Source organism: Hippocampus zosterae, chromosome 1, assembly GCF_025434085.1.
Source record: "Hippocampus zosterae strain Florida chromosome 1, ASM2543408v3, whole genome shotgun sequence".
Lineage (NCBI taxonomy): Eukaryota > Metazoa > Chordata > Actinopteri > Syngnathiformes > Syngnathidae > Hippocampus > Hippocampus zosterae.
Genome location: NC_067451.1, coordinates 37,473,093 through 37,487,539, shown reverse-complemented (window position 1 = coordinate 37,487,539; position 14,447 = coordinate 37,473,093). Strand labels below are relative to the sequence as shown.

Genomic DNA, 14,447 nt, shown 5'->3' with positions numbered 1-14,447 from the left:
CGCTCGGCAATGCGTAGCAACTCACACTAGCATGTGATGCATTCAATGACAACTGAGATGTGCAGTCCTCTGCTTCTGATACAGAGGATGAGAACTTTGATGGATTTCTGGGTGATGATTGATCAAAAAACGTGAGAACATTGTACGATGGCTAAATAAAATACACCCGAACTCAGTTCTGCTTTCGTTGCCTTTTTAAAAACGTGTTTTTATCTTATTTGTATGTCTTGGCATGCTACCGTATGCTTCAAGCTGACGTGTTAGAGTGCGCGCATGCATGCCGTATGTTTAAGCTGGCGTATGTTTTACCACTGTAAAACTGCGGCTATTCGTACGATGCGTCCTGTGTATGTGTAAAATACAGAAATGTCACGCATTAATGAGACTGCGGCCATTAGTACGATGCGTCGAATAGTCGTGAAAATACGGTAGTCTGTTTGTGTTTACACCACAGCAACAGCTGTGAGTCTCAGGTGCCAAATTGTTTACATTTTATTTGCACAAACCCCAATTGTGAAAGGGCTTAAATAAGTTGTTTTACACGTTCTACTGTTTATAAGGATGGTTTCTTTCTGGCTTTCGGGTTGAGTGAACGCTGGTGTGTTTTGGCTGCCGCTGCTAAACCCGTATTGTTTTGTGTTATTGTAAATTGTCCTTGGGTGTCGTGAAAGGCGCTTCTAAATAAAATGTATTATTATTATTAAGGTAGTCCCCAGCAGGAGTACTCTCCAGCACACCCTCCAAGGACTCCAAAAAGGGTGGGTACGCTGAGCTGCTGTTTGGTGCATATGCACAAACAACAGTCAGGACCCGGCCCCCACCCGAAGGCGGAGGGAGGCAACCCTCTCATCTACCGGTGTGAACCCCAATACAGGCACTGAGCCGGGGGGCAATGAGTATGCCCACACCTGCTCTACGCCAGAGTGGAAGAGAGTCCAACACCTCTCGAGAGAACGGGTACCAGAACCCATGCTGTGTGTGGGGGCAAGCCCGACTATATCCAGTCGGAACTTCTCTGCCTCACACACCAGCTCGGGCTCCTTCCCTGCCAGAGAGGTGACATTCCATGTCCCAAGAGCTAGCTTCTGCAGTCGAGGATCGGACCGCCAGGGTCCCCGCCTTTGGCTGCCGCCCAGCTCGCATTGCACCCGACCCCTTTGACCCCTCTCACGGGTGGTGAGACCATAAGAAGGGGACCCACGTTGCCTCTTCGGGCTGAGCCCGGCCGGGCTCAATGGGTTGTAGGCCCGGCCACCAGGCGCTCGCCAACGAGCCCCACCTCCAGGCCTGCCTCCAGAGGGGTGACCCGCGTACGGGCAAGGGAAACTGAGTGCCATTGATATTATTTATCAGAAGGGGCTTGTGAGCCGTGCTTTGTCATTAGATGCAATGCGAATGATTTCAGCTTGAGTCGAGCTGTGGACAGCGTTGACAGGCTTGAATGCAGTAGCCATAAATTTAGCTATGGCTTCAGCCAATTTGTTCTTCGTCATGTCATCCATTTTCTTCGCTTTGAAATGATCCATCGCTGTCTGTCTTAGACGAGAGGGCGGAGTACTCACATCAGCTATATGCTTGGCCATTAAGTGGTATTTCAAACTCAACGTGCTGCGATGATAGCTCAGTTTACGACTGCAAAACATACAGGTAACTTTGGTCTTGTCAGTGGAAGAATCTAGCAACTTTTTAAAAGTAAACTTTCCATTCATAAACTCTTTAAGTATCTGTTTTCGGTGTCTGGCACTGCCGTGGCTGGCAAAACAAACATGTGCGTGGACCTGTGCAGCGCGCTTGATGTTTTGTTTGTGGTGTATTCATAGAGCAACGTAACATCCGCCGTGACGTGTGCTGCGTTAATCTCGCAAGAAAAAAAATTAATCCCGATAAAATTCATTTAAATTAATGCCGATAAAAACTGACAGCTCTACTATGTATACATATACTGTATATCTATAAAATACTTTTTTTTTAAAGAGGGGAACCCTCCAAGGAGTATGTTACGTCTCCTTCTTTTAATAAAACTCAAGCGTTTGGGAACAAAAACATTCAGTGTTAAAGCATTGGGGTTAGAATTCTTTCCCATTCTTCCTTTTTGTAAAACTTCAGTTGTTCAACAGCCTGGGCTCTCCACGGTCGTATTTGTCACTTCATAATGAACCACATATTTTCAATGGGACACAGGTCTCGGACTGCTGGCAGGCCGGTATCGTACCAAGACTCTTGGGACCCTCCTTTATTCAATGTCTTTTTTCAGCTTTCCCACTATCGGGGAGAGATTCAAATTAAAAATTAGCCTGGCGTCATTTAGCAAAGCTAACCCGATATTTTAATTTAAGTGGGAGAGATTCAATACATTCCGTATCAAGATCAGCACCCAATGACACAAATTCACTCTTCTGCTAGTTAATTGTATATCCTGAAAATTTATATTAAACATTTAAGTAAAACAGGAACAGATTGGTCAGTTTGAGACAGAAAAATAACTTATTACGCATACAGTGAAATGGGATGATCCACATTCCCTAATCAGATGGGGTCAGTCAATGGGTGATTTCTAATGCTGACAGCGAGCGGTTGAGTAACAAGTGCAAAAAGCAATAGACTCAGGGGACAGCCGTGGTGAGTTCCATGGTGCAATAAAAAATATGTTGATCTCAATCGGTTTGTAAGGTTTGAGGAGGATGGGCAAGCATACAGTGTCCTAAATCACAAAATAAATAATGTTCACCGTATGTGCAATCATCTTGATCAAATGTCTGTTCTTCGTCAAAGCAAATGGCGGCCATCTCAGAGCTCTTCTCATGTTTATGATACATGATGTTCAATGATCAAAATATCAGCAACAAAGAAAGCCTGACATGCATGGATAATTGATTAAATGTAGATGTGGTTAGCCTGTTTGACAAAATCTTCACGTCTGAAGTCCATGCCCTCCTTTAATAACCGTGAAATATTTGGTTCAAATAACATGGTGGGTATTTGGAGACCTTAAAAGAGAATGATTATCTTTTAGGGCGGTTCGATTCCAGCTACGGCCTCCCTGTGTGGAGTTTGCATGTTCTCCCCGGGCCTGCGCGGGTTTTCTCCGGTTTTCTCCCACATTCCAAAAACATGCATGGCAGGCTGATTGGACGCTCTAAATTGTCCCTAGGTGTGAGTGTGGGCGTGGATGGTTGTTCGTCTCTGTGCGCCCTGCGATTGGCTGGCAAACTGATTCAGAGTGTCCCCCGCCTACTGCCCGAAGATGGCTGGGGTAGGGGTAAAGTCTGCGTTTAAAAAATAAAACCACAGCTCTCCTTTTTTCAAGGTGAGCTGTTTACAGGTGAGTCTTTGTCCGTCTCTGTGCCTTGTCTTATTCTGTTCAACTCGAGAGGCGTTCATGACCGCCTCTGAAAAACGCATTTGCATTTCCTAGATCATAGCGCCACGACGACTACGATCATATGTCAGTAGTAGTTATTTATTCCTTTGTTGTGTATTCACAAATGATGAAATCACAATATAAATTCTGTCGGGGTGTCTATAGAATTTATTTAGTGATATCCTTGCTTGCTTTTCAGTTTTGATGTATTATTTTCAATTTTCGTAGTTTCATTGAAGTAATCATTCATTTACGTTTTTCTGAGGCGGTCTTGAACGCCTCTCGAGTCGAACGGAAGAAGGCAGGTAGACAGACAAAGACGTACCTGTATTTGTTGAGACTGTTTTAAAAAATTAACACCACAGCTCTCCTCCTTTTTTTCGGAGCTGCAACAAAAACTTATTTAATAAAGTAGCGATACAGTTCACTGATCCAACAGCAAGCTATAACATTGGAGGCATGTCTCCATGAAGGAGCCATCTTGGAGTCGATGTATTACCGTAATTACCATAAAAAAGAAACAGCGGGTTTTAAGGGGCTTGGTGAGCTTTTAAGAAAATTGAAGACTTTTTGGTGTGCCCTATAGTGCAGAAAATACGGTAATTCTATTTTGAGAAAAATCACTTTTTTATTCTATTCATATCAAGTCGGAAGTAGTCTGTTTTCGAATAAGATTTATGCATTTGAGACAATAATGTATATTCTCTGTATGTCAGGTTTTGCACTCTCAAAATTCCAACCCAATTTGTGGCGGTCATCAAATGATTTAAACTAATGTAGGAGGAAGTAGGTGACAGATTTGATTGTGCTGATATATCCAAATGAGTATCAAGCACACAATTAAAATCACCACATAATTCGATGTGTATCAGAGACGTCAGACAATAAATTAAATATCTTACAAAAAAGCAGGTTTTTCAAAGTTTTGACCATAAAAATTAAGAAGCGTGACATGAAATGAGTAATTGCAGCCAGTTGCTAAGATAAATGAGCGATTTGAATCACTCATCAAAAGTGTTTAGTCATCCTCGCTGTCATGTCTGTCTTGATTGTGTTCCAGCCCGCCCCCTCGCCCGTCCTCCCACCAATCAGATCACACAATTAGTGTTGTGTATTTGAATTTTTGTGCTTGTCACAGATTGTCCATGACCAACGCTTGTTGTTCAAACAAGAATGTTCAAACAAGAATGTCCATACGGGCAGTTGGCACTCGGACACCATAGGTTGGGGTTTTTGATCCTATCATCAGATTTGCAGTCGCATGTTTTGGACACTCAGATTAAGAGTGGGGTGGTAGTCCCTCTTTTTAAAAAGGGGGACCGGAGGGTGTGTTCCAACTACAGAGGGATTACACTCCTCAGCCTCCCTGGTAAGGTCTATTCAGGGGTGCTGGATGGTCCGTCAGGAAGTCGAGCCTCAGATTGAGGAGGAGCAGTGTGGTTTTCGTCCCGGCCATGGAACAGTGGACCAGCTCTACACCCGTAGCAGGGTCCTTGAGGGTATGTGGGAATTCGCCCAACCAGTCTACATGTGTTTTGTGGACTTGGAGAAGGCGTTTGACCGTGTCCCTCGGGGTGTTCTGTGGGGGGTGCTTCGTGGGTATGGGGTACCGAACCCCCTGATACGGGCTGTTCGGTCACTATACCACCGATGTCAGAGTTTGGTTCGCATTGCCGGCAGTAAGTCGGAACCGTTTCCAGTGGGGGTAGGACTCCGCCAAGGCTGCCCTTTGTCGCCGATTCTGTTCATAACCTTTATGGACAGAATTTCTAGGCGCAGCCGAAGCGTTGAGGGAGTCCGTTTTGGGGGCCTCAGTATTACATCCCTGCTTTTTGCAGATGATGTGGTGCTGTTGGCTCCTTCAAACGGGGCTCTACAACTCTCACTGGAGCGTTTCGCAGCCGAGTATGAAGCGGTTGGGATGAAGATCAGCACCTCCAAATCTGAAACCATGGTCCTCAGTCGGAAAAGGGTGGAGTGCCCCCTCCGGGTCGGGGAGGAGATATTACCCCAAGTGGAGGAGTTCAAGTACCTTGGGGTCTTGTTCACGAGTGAGGGCAGGAGGGAGCGAGAGGTCGACAGGCGGATCGGTGCAGCGTCTGCTGTGATGCGGACGTTGTATCGGTCTGTCGTGGTGAAGAAGGAGCTGAGAGCCTCCCTGGTGAGGTGTTCCGGCCATGTCCCACCGGGAGGAGACCCCGAGGAAGACCCAGGACACGCTGGAGAGACTACGTCACCCAGCTGGCCTGGGAACGCCTCGGGATCCCCCGGGGAGAGCTGGAAGAAGTAGCTAGGGAGAGGGAAGTCTGGGCTTCCCTGCTAAAGCTGTTGCCCCCGCGACCCGGCCCCGGATAAGCGGTAGATGATGGATGGATGGATGGATGGATGGAGATTAAGAGTGGGGCATAGCTGTCCAAATGATCACTACCTGCTGTTGTGTAGGCTCCAATGGTGGGGGAGGATCCCTGTTAAGGGTCTTCTGGGAACATATGACAGAATGCCCTGCCGGAAAGAATTTCAGCTCCCACTTGAGGCAGAACTCCACCCACATCCCGTGGGAGGCTAGAAACATGGAGTAAGAGTGTACCAGTGTGTCTCCATTGTTAAATGGACACACAGTGGCCTTAAATCAGAATCAGAATCAGAATCATCAGAATCATCTTTATTGGCCAAGTATGTAGAACACACAAGGAATTTGTCTCCGGTATAACACGCTGCACTGGTATCATCGTAAACAACAAAATCATTGAACCATTTTAGAGTAACCACTAGTTTTGAAGTACCATTTTGTGGTGCAAGAAGAGTGACTGTCAGTGACTGTTTAAGGAGTTAATGGCTAGAGGGAAGAAGCTGTTTAAGTGTCTACTGGATTTGGTGCGCATGGATCTGTAGCGTCTGCCTGAGGGGAGTGGCTGAAAAAGGTGGTGGGCAGGGTGCGGGGGATCCAGGAGGATTTTCCGTGCCCTTGTCTTGATTCTTGCAGTGTGCAAGTCCTCAAGAGTGGGTAGGGCGGTGCCAACGATTTTTTCTGCCGTCCTAACTGTCCGTTGAAGTCGGATTTTGTCCTTTTTTGTGGCGGCCCCAAACCAAACCGTGATGGAAGAACACAGGATTGATTCGATGACTGCAGTGTAGAACTGTCGTAGCACCTGCTGTGGCAGGCCATGCTTCCTCAGCAGCCTCAGGAAGTACATCCGCTGCCGGGCCCTTTTCAGGATGGAGATGGTGTTGACTTCCCACTTCATGTCCTGGGAGACTGTGATTCCCAGGAACTTGAAGGTCTCGACGGTTGACACAGGGCAGTTGGATAGTGTGAGGGGCAACTGAGGAGAAGAATGTTTCCTGAAGTCCACGATCATCTCTACAGTTTTGAGCGTGTTCAGCCCGAGGTTGTGTCGGCCGCACCAAAGCTCCAGCTGCTCCACTTGTTGGCGGTACGCAGACTCGTCGCCGTCTTTGATGAGACCGATGACCGTGGTGTCGTCTGCGAACTTTATGAGTTTGACAGCTGGATCTGTTGAGGTGCAATCGTTTGTGTAGAGAGAGAAGAGCAGTGGCGAGAGGACACATCCCTGTGGGGCACCAGTGCTGGTAGTGCGTATTGATGATGTTGTTGCTCCGAGTCTCACCTGTTGTGTCCGTCCCGTCAGGAAGCTGAGGATCCACTGGTAGATCGTAGGGGACACACCGAGGTGGAGTAGTTTGGGGGTGAGGAGTTCCGGGATGATGGTGTTGAACGCAGAGCTGAAATCCACAAACAGAATCCTTGCGTAGGTCCCTGTGCTGTTGAGGTGCTCGAGGATGTAGTGCAGACCTATGTTGACTGCGTCTTCCACAGACCTGTTTGCCCGGTAGGCAAACTCGAGAGGGTCCAGCTGGGGTCCAGTGACGTTCTTTAGGTGATTCAGCACAAGGCGTTCAAAGGACTTCATGACCACAGACGTCAGGGCGACAGGCCTGTAGTCGTTCAGTTCCGATGTTGCCGATTTCTTGGGAACTGGGATGATGGTAGACTGTTTGAAGCAGGATGGGACCTCACACAGCTCCAGGGATCTGTTGAAGATTTGTGTGAAGACCGGAGCCAGCTGGTCAGCGCAGACTTTCAGGCAGGAGGGGGACACTTTGTCGGGCCCCGGAGCTTTCTTGATCTTTTGCTGCTTGAAGAGCCGTCTCACGTCCTGTTCGTGGATCTGTAGTGGAGAAAAAGAGGGTGGGGGGCTAGGTAGAGTGGTTTCTGGTAAAGGTGGGTGTGTGTGGGAAATGGGGGTGTCCTTTTCAAATCGGCAGAAAAACATGTTTAGTTCATTAGCAAGACCCTTATTGTTCACTGTTTGGGGGGATGGCATTCTATAGTTAGTGATTGCTTTCAGGCCATTCCATACAGATGCAGAGTCGTTAGCAGAGAACTGGTTTTTCAGCCTCTCTGCATAGCTTCTCTTTGCGATGTTAATTTCCTTTGTCAATTGGTTTCGGGCATGTTTGTACAGTGCCCGATCTCCACTTCTAAATGCGGCCTCTTTCTCTTTCCTGAGTTGCCTGAGTTTGGGAGTAAACCATGGCTTGTTATTGTTGAAGGAGTAGAACGACTTCGTTGGTACACACATGTCCTCACAGAAACTGATGTATGATGTTACAGTGTCTGTGTATTCATCCAGTGTGCCCGTTGAAGTTTCAAAGACGCCCCAATCAGTGCAGTCTAAGCATTCTTGTAGAGCTAGCCTTGCTTCATCTGTCCATTTTTTCACAGTCTTAACAACCGGTTTAACACATTTGAGTTTCTGTCTGTATGTAGGTATTAAGTGGATTAAATTGTGGTCAGAAAGACCCAATGCTGGGCGGGCGACCGATCGGTATGCATTTTTGATTGTTGTATAGCAGTGATCTAGAATGTTGCCTTCTCTGGTGAAACAGTCTATGTGCTGCTTATATCTGGGAAGTTCACGGTTAAGATGTGCTCTATTAAAATCGCCCAAAATGATCAGGGGTGACTCTGGGTATTTTAGTTCGAGTTTGTTTACTTGTTCGGCTAGCGTTTGTATCGCCGTGTTAGCGTTAGCTTGTGGCGCAATGTAAACACCGACTAGTAAAAAGGAGGTGAACTCACGTGGCGAGTAGAATGGCTTGCAGTTTAAAGACAGCGACTCCAGGTCCGGGCTGCAGTGTGCGTCGAGCTTCGTGACATCAGTGCACCATTCTTCGTTGATATAGAAGCAAATCCCACCACCTTTCGATTTCCCCGATAGCTCCGTGTTGCGGTCGGCTCGGAGAAGGCGGAAGCCGGGTAGATGTAGCGCGGGATCTGGATGGCGGTCACTGAGCCAGGTTTCAGTGAAGCAGAGCGCAGCAGAACGTGCAAATGTTTTGTTGGTCTTTGTGAGGAGAAGAAGTTCATCCATCTTGTTTGGCAGAGATCGTAGATTAGCAAGATGGATCGATGGGAGCGGGGTTCGAAATCCGCGCCGCCTGAGCTTGACGAGCACGCCGGCTCGCTTCCCCCTCCTCCGGCGGCGTCTCCATGCTCCGTACGGCGCAGCCGCTCCGCTCGCGATTAGCTCCGAAAAACCTTGTGGATTTTCGTGTGCTGGTGAAAAAAGACCGAGCGTAGACTCCCCAATGCGCAGCAACTTTTCCCTCGTGTAAGTAAGCCGCTCAGGGTCGCCAAAAACAAACGAAAATGACAAAAACAGGGATAATACTACGGAGCGTGTGACCGAGGCTGCCATACCTGTCGGTGCCTGATGACGAAAATTGGTTGTGGTGACAATCTACAAACCTGTTGGTGTTCATGAGTGGTGAGAAGATGCTGTAAAGCTGAAGATGTGTCCTTTCGGGCATTTTTGGCCTGTGGGACTCCAGACGCAGTGAATGAGTTCTGGCTGGCCAATCGGAATACAGCCTTGACGGTCACCGAGATGAGAACTCTGGCATGGGAGGAGTTAACTTCCAGACAGCCAGAAGAAATTCTGGCGCCCCATTCAGCATCTCGGGTGGAAGTAGTAGTGCACAGACATCACTGTGTATAGTGGGAATGGGGCACTGCTAATCTCAACTCGGCAAGTCTTGAGTCAATGTTGTGTCGCACGGCACAATACTTCTAAGACCTCCTCAATTCCACCCACATGTCTTCCCATGAGGAGAGTCTGGGATATCTGAGGCAGGCTTTCCTACCTCTGGGGTTGAGGTCACCGAGGTGGTTAAAAAGCTCCTTGGTGGCAAGGCCCTGGGTGGTGGGATGCTTAAAGTTCCTAAATGCTCTGAATGTTGTGGGTCAGGACTGGTTGACACTGCTCTGCAATATCACACAGACATCAGGGCAGTGCCTCTGAATTGACAGAGTGGGGAGATGGTTCCTTTTTTTCAGAAAGGGGACTGGAGGGTGTGTTCTACAGGAGGATCAGACTCCTCAACCTCCCAGTCACAGTCTGTTCAGGGCTCTAGAGAAGTGGGTACGTTGAGAAGTTGAAAGGCAGATTCAGGAGCAATTTATGTATTTTTGACCTCCCCTGGTAAACCAGGTATGAAGTTGCTCAGAATGAAAACAAAATATAATAAAATAAAATAACATTAAATAAAAATTTAATTTAAAAAATTAATTTTGGTAAAACTATTCTAGTGAAGAAGAGCAGTTCAGAAAATGGATGGATGTATCACTGTTAGAGCACAATAAATTACATGTGAAGGAATAAATAAGTGTACATTTAACTTTATGACTGCATTCTCAAAATTATGTGGTTGATGCAATATATTTATTAAAATAACAGATTACGATTATACATTGGGGATCACTGTTTTGCATGCACGGTGTGCAGCTTCACGGCAAAATCAACTCTTCGTGGACATGAACGGATTTCATTTATGAATGTTCGCACATCAGACAGGAAATTTCATAAAACATCCTAAAGAATAATCTGAATAATCTCGCGCCACCTTACCTCTCTGAGCTCATACGCCCCTACACCCCTGCCCGGCGCCTCAGGTCTGTGGACCAGTCTTTGCTAGACGTACCAAGAACTAAACTGAGGCTCAGAGGGGATCGAGCCTTTTCTGTTGCTGGTCCATCTCTCTGGAATGACCTCCCACTGAACATTCGGCAAGCCTCCTCGCTGCCATCTTTAAATCACTTGTATTCTTTGGCGTTTGACTCAGCATGACTTAGATTTGCTATTGGTTTTACTGCTTGGTGCTTTCTACCGCCTTATTACTTATTACTTATTACTGATTCGTCTTACTGTTTATTGTATATGTTATATGTATATGTACAGCACTTTGTATGCAGCGATGGCTGTTTGAAAGTGCTCTATAAATACTGTTGACTTGACTTGACTTGACTTAAAGATTAAACCTGATACCAGACGAAACAAAGAGGAAGCAGTGCGACAGTTTATGGTTTGTTTTTGGTAGAAAAAAAGCAATTGAAAGAGCCATTGGTCAAAGGAGTTGAGACAGCGCGAGCACATACTATTCGACGCACCGTACGGTTGGGCGCAGTCTCATTAATGGGTGACATTTCTGTATTTTACACATAGACAGACCACACTGTACCAATGGGCGCAGTTTTACAGTGGTAAAACATACGCCAGCTTAAACATACGGCATGCATGCGCGCACGCTAACACGTTAGCTTGAAGCATACGGTAGCATGCCAAGACGTACAGATACAAGCTAAAAACACGTTTTTAAAAAGGCAACGAAAGCAGAACTGAGTTCGGATGTATTTTATTTAGCCATCGTACAATGTTCTCACGTTTTTCGATCAATCATCACCCAGAAATCCATCAAAGTCCTCATCCTCTGTATCATAAGTAGAGGACTGCACATCCCAGTTGTCATTGAACGCATCACATGCTAGTGTGAGTTGCTACGCATTGCCGAGCGGAAAGAAGGAGCAGCAACAGCAAGGTCAACATTTCTCTCGTGTGAAGCTTTCCCACATTTGAAAGTAAAGAACAGAGCGAAACATGGTGGCAGCGCGTGTGTGTGTAGAAAGAATTGAACAATTGTGCAAGTACCGTAATCCATCAAAAAGCTGCGTTCCCTCTCGTTGCGAATTGTGGCGTAACTCGCCCAGCGCTGCCTCTCACTCTTTGTAAAGTTGTGTTTGCCATCGATCATCCATTGTTCGCAACTTTACTTTGAACGCCCGGTTGATGCCAATGTCCAGCGGTTGGAGTTCTTTAGTCAAGCCTCCGGGAATAACGGCAAGCTCGGAGTTCATTTGCTTGACTTGGTTTTTCACCGCTGCTGTGAGATGGGCACGCATGCCAAAAGCATAACCGGTGGCTTTCAGTTTGAACTGAGCTTCGTAGGCGTGTCTCTTTGTCAAATTTATTTTCAGGGGTTCTTAGAAACCAAAACCGGAGTTGTTTTGCAACAATGCACATTGCCACACTCTATACAGGTGTTGGTGCCTGCTTGCGGCATCCCTTTAGCGTCCACTTACACGCCCACCCTTCACCATTCGCGGACTGCTCCCCAGCTTGCCTGTCCTCTCTCTCTCTCCCTCTCCATATGTATATATACACGCCCACCCTTCTCTGATTGGCCGACTTCTTTCCCGCATGCCTGGCCACAGTCACTTCCGCATTTTCTCTATATAAACAGCGTGTCGGCTTTCAGTCAGATTTTGGAACTCAGCGCATACAAAGGACGCTCCGCACCATAAGGCGTCCTGTCCATTTTGGAGAAAATTTTTAAGACTTTTAATGGCGCCTTATAGTCGTGAAAATACGGTACTTTCTGCCGGACCATTTGATTTTGGGTTTCCCGCCTTACTCCCTTAACACCTCATCCCTTTTTCATTGGCTGCACGTCACTTGTCAACCGCTGCGTGCTTGTTTGTCCTTGGGGCACACCAAAAAAGTCAGAAGTTAGGTGAAAACAATCCAACATGTTGAATATCCCCTATTTGAGATCGATCAATCTGAACACGCCACACACAGCAGAAATCTGTTCAGAAAAAAACCTTTTTGAGGTATTACGGTAATTGGTAATCTGCAACGGCCAAGATGAACGAGGCACGGGACACACTTTCACACAAAGTAGCTCGCGTGTACCGTTTAAAAATGTTTCTCTTAGCCGCTCAGATTCCCATTCTTAGCAAATACCCATGGTGAATTGTACATGAAAATAACCTTTTTAAATTTTTTTTTTTTTTTTACATCTGACTGACATCCCGACATGTCGCAGGCTTTTTACAGCATCGGAAAACATTCATAATGTTTGTGTCATTTTTGTCCTGTGACAGAAACCATATTTAAACCAAAAATATATATATTCCCCTCCCATCTTTTTCCATTTTCAAACATTTTTGAAAAAAATGGTAATGAGGCATTTTCAAAAATGTCTAATGTTCTTTTTTTTTTAGATTGCATTTTTTCTCTTTAAACACTTGTCATTTCAACACAGTACTCATCAGTTTAATTCAAAGCTTTTGGTTCACTGTGAGTTGTTCTTGTTTTTTTTTTAACCATATTAATACCTTTCATTGTTTCTTGTATAAAATGGGTTTTTTTTCAATTGATTTGTCTTGTAATTGCATTACTTTCCTCAATAGACGTGGAAATAGTAGGATTTTCATATGCGTCTTATTTTTATTTGACACAGGTCTTCATGTAGAAGAGACGGAGGATAATGAAGCTGTAGTTTCCACATTGTTAGATCTACAAAGACTACTGTCAACCAAGCACCTACCAGCTGTGCGCCGATGGGTTCAGGTTTGTAGATGTAGAACATTCATTCATTCATTCATTCATCTCCCGTACCGCTTGATCCTCACTAGGGTCGCGGGGGGTGCTGGAGCCCATCCCAGCCGTCTCCGGGCAGTAGGCGGGGGACACCCTGAATCGGTTGCCAGCCAATCGCAGGGCACACATAGACGAACAACCATCCACGCTCACACTCACACCTAGGGACAATTTAGAGTGTTCAATCAGCCTGCCATGCATATTTTTGGAACGTGGGAGGAAACCGGAGCACCCAGAGAAAACCCACGCAGGCCCGGGGAGAACATGCAAACTCCGCACAGGGAGGCCGGAGCTGGAATCGAACCCGGTACCTCTGCACTGTGAAGCCGACGTGCTAACCACTGGACTACCGGGCCGCCAGATGTAGAACATCACTGATGAATAAATTAACCAGTTGTCATCTTCTATATATATATATTGCGCGTCGTCCCGCACGCGGTCTGTCCTTCCGTCTGTCCCTTTTCAAAACGTACCTACTTCACCGCGCCGCTGTGCGCCGCTACTGCGCCGCTCAGGCAGTGGCTCACTACGATCGCGCGGGCATCTTAGCGAAAAAATGTTGTCTACCCACAAGCATTGCAATGAAATTGTTAGTTATTTAGTAGAGCTAAACATCTTTATTTTCGCGATAAGCAATGAAGATGAACAAAAAGTTGAACCAAGCAACAACACTTTTGTGGGCCGAAGCCCCACCCTACCAGCCTTCCGCAGGAACTAGCTGATGAGCCGCCCGGAGGGCGGCGAACCAGCTAGTACTGTATATGTAAATATTAACTGTAGGGATGTACAAAAAACTTGTTTCCAGTGATATACTATACACTACATACCGTACATATATAGATAAAAAAATCCTCTTCTCACCCCTCGGGTGGTGTCTGTCCCTCATTCAGCTCGGGTCCTCTACCAGAGGCCAGGAAGCTTGAGGGTTCTGCGCAGTATCCTTGCTGTTCCCAGCACTGCACATTTCTGGACTGAGATCTCCGATGTTGTTCCCGGGATCTGTTGCAACCACTCATCTAGTTTGGGGGTCACTGCCCCAAGTGCTCCGACCACCACAGGCACGACTGTCACCTTTACCTTCCAGGCTCTCTCCAGCCCCTCTCTGAGCCCTTGGTATTTCTTGAGTTTCTCTAGTTCCTTCTTTCTGATGTTTCCATCACTTGGGACGTTTACGGTTCATTCATCGCGGGTTCAGTGTATCACAGATTTTTTCAAACACTTCTTGCTTGGCTCTCGACGAAGGCGGACGCTTTTGCTTTCTATCCGGTCCCCCAACCCCACCCCCACCCTTCCCTGCTCGCCATTCAGTCCATGTGCTGTCTTTGTCTGACTTTTCCTAGCCT

General features: G+C 46.6%; 1 protein-coding gene across 1 annotated transcript in view; it reads left to right on the top strand.

The window, feature by feature from the left end:
- The window catches only part of LOC127596640 (UV-stimulated scaffold protein A-like), a 96,745-nt gene that overhangs the window by 17,541 nt on the left and 64,757 nt on the right, over window positions 1-14,447 (top strand). Inside the window, exon 7 of the mRNA XM_052059389.1 lies at window positions 12,965-13,074. Within this exon, the coding sequence (XP_051915349.1) occupies window positions 12,965-13,074 (110 nt within the window). The remainder of the gene's footprint in view (window positions 1-12,964; window positions 13,075-14,447) is intronic.